Here is a 10,184-nt window from a genome sequence, read left to right as displayed (position 1 = left end):
AAATGCCAGTTTTACTAAATTTGGGAAAGTGTTCTAACCAGGAAGTTAAACGTATGCTGAGGCAGCAAAGCCTCATGGGAGATTTCATAAATTGATAAAATGTGTGTTTATATCTAATCTAAACATATCCTGTAGTTACTTGTATTATCATGTTTAATCTTAATATAATTTAAAGATAAAGTCAAAAACCATGAGTCAGAACCATGAGTGAAAACTATCTGCACTACAGCCCCGTGTATAGTGATTGTATGAATCAATGTAAAGACTGTACGTGAAAATGCAGTCTTTCTACATCATATGACTAACTACYAACACCTACCTTAATTACTGATGCACTGCAGTGTTAGTAGATAGTCAATTCAAACAATCTCTAACCAATAATACATGTCTAACACATGGTGTGAAAGTGTGTTTGCATGAGCATTTGCAAATATAWACACAATAGTTAACTCATGAATTATTAAGCACCTGTAAACAATGAGTATGTTGTTTTAGAAGTAATTAACCTTTATGKGTAAAACATTAATAAATGTGTTCATTCATAGCTTATGAACTCTGAATCATTCTTGATTAATAATGTTTTCAAGGTTAAGTAACCCTTTATTAATGATTGATTAAGGCTAAATAAGGTGTAGTTATTCTAAAGTGTTACCAAAAGGGTTAGTGACATTTAAAGTATTTTTGTAAAACATTTTCTTTTTTTTTTTACATTTGGCAGCTCATAAGACTGCACATAAAGACTTAAAGACATAAAGACAATTTTTGACCAAAAGTAATAAGAAGCAAGATGACGCAAACATGATCCAGCTCGAGGTTAGTGTATAAATACCACTGGGTTTGCTGCGAGACAGGTGCAGAATGGCAGGCTGCACATTTTTTCCAGCTGCCGAGGCGTTCGGTCTCCCCGGCCAGCAGAAGTCACTGAGAGGAGCGACGGCTTCTCCGGCGAAATCGTTGGTGGAGAGCCAGTCATAGTCCATCACAGTGAAGGTCAAACAGGCATACCTGTGTCTGTACTGCTCAGGACTGACGTGACTGGAAGACAGCCAAACCAGACACGTCAYGTAGAGGTCCAGAAGGAGAAACAGGAAAAGGAAATAAAGAGATCCTACTCACAAGTAAAAGAGTTCGTCAAACACTGGGTGCAGCGTCTTCAGTTTGACCTGTGTGCGCTGACTCTTAGCGGATGGAAAAAGGTGGTGAGGACAAAGTTCCACGATGACAAAGGGGTCACTCAGACCTGAGGAAAACCAGGAACAATGAAATGATTTTTAAAAAAACACCTTTTCAATATAAATCTTACAGTTTTACCATTGGCATCCAGTGCGATAATATCTGCAGCGTGTAGAATCTCCACCGTCAGCCTCTGCTCCGGGGCGTCATAGTAGCATTTCACACTAATCCGACCATAAGGTGTGTGTTTGAGTGTTTTCTGCAACCATATTGTGTGAAAGTAAAACACATTTAGCAGAAATACGCTTACGTAAAAAAGTAAATAAATCAYTTTCATTTCACAGCCTACAAAAGAAATCCTCTACATTTCTCAGCGAGTTGCAGAACTCGATTGCATGATGCTTTTAAGAGTTTAACACAAAGTGGGTTTTCAATCCGGAAGAAAGAGAAGAAAAGACAGAGTGATGCGCTGTCCGATCAATATCTCTCTGTCCAGCTAAATGAAATTGTCTGTCTGTTAGGTTGAAACAAACCTGGTGAGAAATCTTCTCCAGATAGTACTGTTCAATCAGATCAAAGGAGGAACATTTATTCAGCCTGAGCTCTTCATCCAAGACCTAAACAATCAGGAAAGTCGGTTAGAAAAAAAAGGAATGAATGTTATTGTTCACAAGAGGAACTAAATCTAGTCGGCAGGCTTTATACCTTATAGTCACCGCTCTTCATGTCTTCCAAGGACAGACCCTCCCCTTTGACGTGAAAGAACTGCAACAGGGTCTAAAGYATTGAAATATATATATATATACCAATCAAGATATGACTCATTATATGTTTCTGATTTTGAAGGTTAGAACCAGACGTTTTGTTCACACAAACAGCAGGAAACCTTCAGCAGGCAGCGGCAGCTCAAGTCCTAATCTGACCCACTCGTGTGTGATGGTTCCTGCCAGCTGGTTAAATTTGTTGAACATTTGTTTCCACATTGTCATTCACAAGACAACACACGTTGGCACAAAGCTTCAGCCTAAGTGCTTTGTGAATGTCTTACGTATGCTAACTRCTGCATACAGACGGATAATTAAACAGGCTTGTTTTTACTGTGTAGTCTACAAACTGCAGATACTGTATATTGCAGTCCGTTGTGTAGACACTATCTTGTATGAAACGGTTTTATTCCTACGAAAATCCAATAAAGCTGTAACAAAGAGCTGTGCTGTGTGATGCAGTAACCTCTGACCTCCACTGTGTACTGGAAGCGGTTGTAGAACTCCACCTGAACCCCTCTGTTTTCTGTGACCGTGTCCAGGATCATCCGCAGGAGCAGCTCCCACATGCTTTGTYGAACTCTGCGAGGCAAAGAAACCAAACAAAACAAAACACAATTAGACGCCCACGTGTTGGTGTTAGCTGAGCTCTCCTAATTATAYCACATACAAATTACTAATAAATAAATGTTACCAGTAAAGGAGTTAAAACTTTTAGTTTCCTGTTTTTTTCTTGAGATTTAAATAGGTATTATTGTAACTTATGACAAAAAATTGTTTTGTGAATTCCTCTATGAAGAAGATATTATTATTTATTAATATTATTATTTAATTATCTGTAAAAAATTTTAATTCCATTTTTTATATCATGTGAAATCCCAACACATTCTCACTCTCCCCGAATCAACATATTGACGCTTGGTCAGGTAGCCTTCTGCGTCCAGTTTTGACGCGCCGGGTACCCCCCGCGTGTCAGTTTTTTTCAAGATGAGGTGGAGGAGGACGGGCGCGTTGTTCTATTTATTTACAAGAGTAAGAAATGCGCGAAACTAACCATCCCAGACCCTAAATTGAACTTTTATTAGCCCTATACAGCCTATCCCTGACCACAGTACCTAAAATTAACCATTAACCTTGATCCCTCATATTAACCATTTTTTAAAATGTAGAGAATGCGCGAGAATTAACCATCCCAGACCCTAAATTTAACCTATATTAGCTATGTACAGCCTATCCCTGACCCCAGTATCACAAATTAACCATTAATCCTGATCCCTCATGTTAACCTCAGACCCCTGACTCAAAGACCCCTAAGTGACGCAACCCGGAAAAGCCACAGGTGGCAATGACGGACGCGTGGGGGGTACCCGACGCATCAAAACTGGACGCAGACGGTCCCTGACCAAGTGTAAATATGTTGACGAGTCCGATGTGAGAATGTGTTAGAAATCCATCCATCCATTATCTTAACTAACTTCTTCATTTCAGGGTCACTGGTACCAATTACCAGCAGTCAATGTGTGAGGGATGGGGTACACCAYGGAACAGGTCACAAGTCCATCACAGGGACACATAGAGATAAAWGAGACTAACAACCATTCCCTCCCACCTAGGGACAATTTAGAGTTACCAATTAGCCGAACATGCATGTTTTTTTGGTTTGTGGGAGGAAACCAGAGTACCCAGAGAAAACCCATGCATGCAYGGAGAGAACATCCAAACTCTACTCAGGCTGGGATTTGATCCAGCAACCTTCTTAGAGGCAAAACTTGTACCGTACCACCCTATTTGAAATCCAACATCAAAATATTAAAACTGTAAGAAAATATTTTTTATATCTGTGTAGCATATCAGCATCTGCAGACTAAAAATGACAACAGTTGTTTAAACTGAAAAGTACTTTCTTCTCCCCCRTTCGTGCCGGTTATAGGATTTGAGCTCTTGAACGTTACAGGCTTTTTATGTTCGAATTCATTTAAATGACTGGGATTGCTCAGCAGCCATCAGGCACTTTAACATCTTGACATTTTTACTACAAAGCCGTGCTGTTGTAAAACGTAACTATGTTGTGTTGAGATACGCGGGGYGCATATTTTTATTTTTAAAGATACCATCTGGATGGCAGCATGTGCTGCTCTTAGATGTGTAAATATTGTTCAGCCTCGAAGATACCTTCTTAGATGTGCAAGCTACTAAAATCAYGAGAACTAACGCGAAACTCTCCACCCCGAAACACACAAACACACATAATAAATGCTGGCGGTTATTAGAGTGTGCCGGTAACAAAATCAGTGGGTCTCCCTTCTCTGGAGGCTGGAGGACACGCTGTCCATCACTTTCAGAAGAGACACTGATGCTTTATGTCACACAACATCCTGACTGATTTAGAAAGGGTGTAAGTCGCTTGTTCAAGACACATTTCTGAAGCAGCTGGGGTGTGCTAGTGTTTCTCTAGGAAGCTTTGTCAGCCAAATGTTGATGTACGGTATATACAGTAAAACATAAAGAAAATAAATCTCTGCAAAACTTTACATGAAATAAACAGTATTTATTAAAGTGTACATGTAATAAAAGCAAATATTGTTAATGTTGGTGTTTAAATGTACTAATTACCTCCGCCAAGGGTGAGGTAATGTTTCAGTCACGTCTGTCTCTCTGTCTGTCTGTGGACAACATTATTCAAAAACTTGTGGACGGATTGTCATGACATTTTTAACACAAGTGGGTACTGGGCCAAGGAACACATTTTTAAATTTTGGTGATGTTCCGGATCACGATGCRGATACAGGATTTTTCTTCTTTTAACACTCTGAGATCAGCAAAGCTGTGATGCTTTCACAGGGCTTCTGTAAAAAAAACAGTAAGCTGGGTTTGACAGCATGGACTTCAAACTTTATAAAAGTAATGTTAAAACCACATTTAATGATGAATAATTTTTGCCATARTATGTGCATTTACAGAACGCTTTGTGACCAGGAAGTGTGTGACTGTACCATGAAACCTATTTTTCCCATTTCCTCAAACACACCACATTTCCGAAACAACCAATCAAAACAGTTTCTCTCTACTAGGCTTGTAAACAGAGAGCTGCCGGGCCTCAAAGTTTGGAGACGGGGGGAGCCAGGAAGCACTTTATAAAGAGAGTCAAACCACAAACTCATCTAAGGAGATAAAACAGATGTTTTACATGGTGAAATGTGACTGATGAAAACTTACGAGCTTAATCCGACACCAGTTTGACGATGAATAACGTCGGGTGACGAGTCTGACTTTTTTTTCACACTGGACTCCATCGAAAAGAAATCCCGTGCATACTGCCTGCTTAAATGTTTGCTACGTCACAACTTATTCGGAAAATGTGTTTTCATCTCTGCTTTTGTGCATTAACTCTTACAAGATGAGGGGAATTGGTCTTGGCGGAGGTTTGCACTCTCCTAGTGCTTCTAGTTTGCACCATATGTTTGCGCTACAAGCTTAAATACAACCTGTATTTTATACAGTGTTCAAAGCAATTCACAAATTGGTATCTCTGCAGACAACAGATCTGATTCATTACTAATAACACATAATAAATCTAGTGGTGTTGTTAGCTTGTTCCATCTGAATTATTTGTGTAATTTGGACAACCCTGTTGCATTTCAAACTAGAGCGGGGGAGAAGATAAAACTGGACTCACATCATGAGGAGGAAATAGGAAAGTGTCAGGAGAGGAGAGCACATACGTGGCCAGATTTCCTTTAACAAGGTTCTCAGTCAGAATGAGCATAGTGTCCTGAAGGTACTTCATGAGCGGGGAGACAGCCTGGAAGAGAATCCACCYGTTACATGCATGATGTGACTGACAAAGCTGCTAGGAGACCGTCACTGCAAACCTCATCATTGTTGATAGAGTCCGGAGACAAGCTGATGTGCTGGATATACCTCCGCAGCTCGGGTAACATCTGCACACAAAAATACACTATATATGCTGTACTTTTGGACAACAGCAACTGRGAAAGTAAAAGACAGATTCCACCAAAAAAAAAAAAGTCTCACAAGCTTACATTATTAATAAAAATGGTCTGAAATTAGAAAATGTTCTGTGTGAAGTGGCAAACAAGCATTAAAAAAATAAAACATAGGTGACAATTTTTACACAAAGATTTTAGATGAACTTGCTGTTCACTAACTTAATTACTCATGTTTTAGAAAGTAACCACCAATCAATCTACAAGGTCTTGTTRGTTATTCATCAATGAGCTTTCGAGATGTTTGGCTACATCTCAGGTTGTTTTCACCTTGTCAGTGAGCTGTGCAATGATGCGTTTGGCTTCTCTTTGCAGGTCCAGGTCCATGTTAAACAGCTGCCCATTCAGGGCTTTGTAAACCTGCTCTTTCCCCTCCACGCCACACGACTCCTCCATGGCCCGCTCCACTCCTGGCCAGTCCAGGTCACGAGGCAGGTGAGCCAGGAAAACACGCACATGCTCCACGTTGTTCAGGGCAATGCAGAGCTAGCAGAAAGCAAGGAGGAGCAAAGGAGAAAGAGGAAAAAGACAAGTAAGGGTCGCTGCAGTACATGGGATGTAGTTTGTCCTAACTGTGACTGACAGAGTTTGGAAWAKAGGAAGAGGTGAYTGGGTGGGCGGAGTTTGGCAAAACCATGATGGATCTGGTTCACTTGTTCAAAAGAAAGTCATAAAATTATTGTGAACATGTAAATATAATATACTGTCTTCAAATATGGTGCAACTGGCGCCTTCCTCTCTTGAGTTATGACTAAAATTAATATTTAGATTTGAAAATATATCGGTAGGTGCTTTCTGGCCGATTCGATCRAGCTACATGTCTCTCAAGTTTCCCCAARCTTCTTTAAACCCCRCCCAAAAAYAGTTAATCCGACCAATCAAGTCTTGGAYGAACTCCTCCCACAAAACAAGAAACTCCCACTTAGTGACTGCAGAGACCCCCTTTCTTAAAAAAAGAAGAGAAACAAGGCTGTCTAGAAGTAGAGAGATGGGATGTGAGTGCAAATATTTAGCTCTAACAATGCTCATTTTAATACCAGCTGGGGAATCCCAATCCCAAATATGGTTTGAGGTTTCCTCCTTCAAATGACATCGAGAAATCCTTATTAGAATGTGTTAAAAACAGGATTCAAACCAATTTTCCAGAGGTCTTCCTGATTAAAAAAAAACAAACAAACAAACAAATCAAGCCATTTTTCCTTATTTACAGTCTTTGATGGTCAGCACTGAATACTTGTGATCTTATGGACCTTGGGTGACACTGCATTAAAAGAAGGTCTGATTCGGTAACAAACATTTTGTACATGTTTACTCCACTGCTGAGCTCTTYATGTTGCCAGGTGGGAGTGGGACACTTTCAGACATTTTTTGACGTTATCATACGCCCTCCTCCRCTTCTGTCTCGACCACAGGCGTTACCTGCACTGTGAAGGCCTTGTGGTCTCGGCCCAGCTGGTTCCGCTCAATCCTGCGTGTCATCATCTCAGAGTAACAAACGGCTTCACTGCAGAAATTCTGAGGGAGGTAAATCAATCAGTCMATCTGAGTTTCAGCTCGATTGTCAAAACTATTCTTTAACTCTTGGTTCGTGCTTGTCATCTAAAAGTCATCGGAGCGTGACTGCAGGATATGAGTATGCATGTGTGGAGACACTAAAAGTGGCACTCACGTCTGTCAAACGAGTGACGAAGATGAAGGCCCCCGCAGAGTCAGGCCAGGCCAGCTGGAGCCAAATCTCGCGTACCTGGCTGAAGCAAGCTGTCACTTCCACCGCTGACGAGCTGTGTTTGGCTTGTTGAAGAGGCTGGAGCTGCTCATAAAGCACATGCTTTTTCAAACTTTAGTACGTTACCGGTACTGTATTCAATTAAAATCAGTTGTGTATTTTTTTCAAACCTGTACTTAAGTTACAAATRCAAATGTGTTACTTGTTGACATAAAACAGAGATTTTTCTGGAGTACCTTTCAGCTTGTCATCATGAATCAACTTATGTTCTTTAAAAAAATTCCCACATTTCAAGAATAGAAGCTGTCTACAGAGCCCGCGAGGAGACATAGGAGATTTTTTTTTCTGTTGTGTTCCCACGCAATACTTTTGCATTACCTAGCAAACCTTTTTGCATTACCTCGCAATATTATTTTTCGTTCCCACACAAGAGTTTGTTTTGTATGAAATGATTTAAATCAACTTTTATTTTGAAATATCCGGTCACCGAAAAAGGATTTGTCACCTCAAGTTTGGGAAATTKACTTTGATATTGCGTGGCTAAACTGAGTTAAAATATCGGCATATTAGATACTTCCATGCCTGGCTCTGAGATATTTTCATTCTGAAGCTGAGTTAAAGAAGTAGACTAACCCCTAATTTACACTAGATGCGGTTCGGGTCCGGTCTGGTCCGACCTCTGCAGCAAACACACATCCATTATAATCAATGTGAGTATTTAAAGTGGCTCATTTATCACTGGATTTACTGCGCAATCTCGCATTTCCTGCACACGCTTCTCGGACCTCCTCTGTGTTTCGCACCGGACCGGACCTGTGCGGTATAACGCTGTATAAATTGGGGTGTAAAACAAATGGCAGCAAACTGAAGAAAACCCTTCTAGTGTAAATTAGAGGTGACTCGCTAATGATGAGCAAAAGAATTTGTTGATAAAACGGCAGACACAACGGTGATAAATAACTTTTGTGAGGGAAGACAAAAAGTATTGCGAGGTAACGCAATACTATTGCATGGAAACGCAAAAGAAAAAAAAAACATGTCTCCTTGTGGGTTCCGTAGATTCCCACCTGATCTGTTTCCACTGCTTTACGGATCCTATCACAAGATTTTTCATGAACGATCTGCAGCCACTTGTGAATCGAGGACTTGAACCAGTTATGAAAGCCCGTCAAGGCGAGCATTTTTGCATCTCTGTTGGAGATTAAAAAAACAAAACTTATTTAAAAAAAAAACTATATATACATATATAAAGAAAAGCATCCAAACAAGAGTCAGACACTTTCAGAGTGGCACATAAATAATCATCTGAGTGCAACTAACTTGAGAGGTAGAAACTCCCGAAAGCCTTTGAGAACTTTGAGGGACATGAAGAGCTCAAAGATGGTCTCCCCCATTGCCTGAGTCAGTCGGGAGCTCTCCTGCTCCAGAGTCCCACAGACCCGCTCCATTGCTACATTTACATCATCAGCTACCTGCCGGGTGAAGAAATGCGAAAGTGCCAGAGTCAATTTTAGCAACAACCAAGCAGCGTGACTCACAAAGGCTTCAGAAGATATTTTCACGCAATTTCAAAGACGTACCTGTTTTTCCAACTGCCTGTATGATATGCTGAAGAAATCTACTTTCACGGCACTGTGGCGACAAAAGGATGAAAGTACATCAAACCAACTAAGCCGGCACACAAATGTGGCTGCAGCAGGTAGCTCAGCGTTTTAAACATTGTGCTGAATTTCTTGACGTATAAAGCATGCACATTCAGGGAGCTAATCTTCACCTGTAGAAGAGTTTRTTGTAGATGTTTTGAGCTCTTTGTACGTCTGCACACACAGCATCGATCACTCGAACCATTTTTTTCAGCTGCTCCTCCAGAGCCTGCATTGTCAAAACAYAATAAGTCCTCAAGGCTTAGTCAGGAATTAGTTTTACTTTTTAGACATTAAAAACCTACCCCTTCCTCTGGTTTATACTGAGCGATGAGGCCTTCGTACCACTCAGCTGCTCCTTTCTGTTGGCACAAAAAGTCAAACACCACCTATCAGATTCCTCTCCATTTATTTCTGAACGCAGTGCATCATCATCTTCCTCGCTTTTATGTTGTCTTTGTAGGTCTGCACGTGACATAAACGCTTCTGTTTTAATTGCACTCCCATTGTTACCTTGACAGCAGTCGTGATGTCCAAATGCAGCTCGTTTCGAAGAGGACAAACAGTCTTAAATGCTCTCATGTTTTGCATGTAGCCAATCCCCCTGGCATGCACAGACAGGGAAAACCAATTACAATACAAAATTGCTATTCAACTCATCACGCGGTAACACATTGTTCTCAGAGTTTAGCAAGTATAATAGCTACAGTCTCATAAATGGATTTTAGTCTAATTGTATGCAGAATTATTTATACGGGAGGAGAGAGACACAATTCRACCTACTTGCTGAGTCACTATTAGTTTCTGTTTGTTTTTTAATCAAAGAAACACAACCATCGACTGCATACAGAAACATAAGACTTGAAGAGGA

At 40.5% G+C, this 10,184-nt stretch overlaps 1 protein-coding gene across 1 annotated transcript in view; it reads right to left on the bottom strand.

Moving 5' to 3' along the window:
- baiap3 (BAI1 associated protein 3) overlaps window positions 1-10,184 on the bottom strand; it is a gene marked incomplete at its 5' end in the record, with an annotated part of 42,592 nt that overhangs the window by 2,163 nt on the left and 30,245 nt on the right. Inside the window, 17 exon segments of the mRNA XM_014023882.1 lie at window positions 830-1,035; window positions 1,117-1,240; window positions 1,312-1,432; window positions 1,707-1,790; window positions 1,879-1,950; window positions 2,411-2,519; window positions 5,660-5,739; window positions 5,810-5,878; window positions 6,215-6,430; window positions 7,364-7,459; window positions 7,614-7,754; window positions 8,738-8,861; window positions 8,991-9,142; window positions 9,251-9,302; window positions 9,445-9,542; window positions 9,619-9,675; window positions 9,827-9,917. Of these exon segments, the coding sequence (XP_013879336.1) occupies window positions 830-1,035; window positions 1,117-1,240; window positions 1,312-1,432; window positions 1,707-1,790; window positions 1,879-1,950; window positions 2,411-2,519; window positions 5,660-5,739; window positions 5,810-5,878; window positions 6,215-6,430; window positions 7,364-7,459; window positions 7,614-7,754; window positions 8,738-8,861; window positions 8,991-9,142; window positions 9,251-9,302; window positions 9,445-9,542; window positions 9,619-9,675; window positions 9,827-9,917 (1,892 nt within the window).

The sequence above is a fragment of the Austrofundulus limnaeus genome, unplaced genomic scaffold, assembly GCF_001266775.1.
Source record: "Austrofundulus limnaeus strain Quisiro unplaced genomic scaffold, Austrofundulus_limnaeus-1.0 Scaffold4, whole genome shotgun sequence".
Classification (NCBI taxonomy): Eukaryota; Metazoa; Chordata; class Actinopteri; order Cyprinodontiformes; family Rivulidae; genus Austrofundulus; species Austrofundulus limnaeus.
The sequence above is the reverse complement of the archived record's forward strand: the minus strand, read 5'-3'. Positions and strand labels throughout refer to the sequence as shown.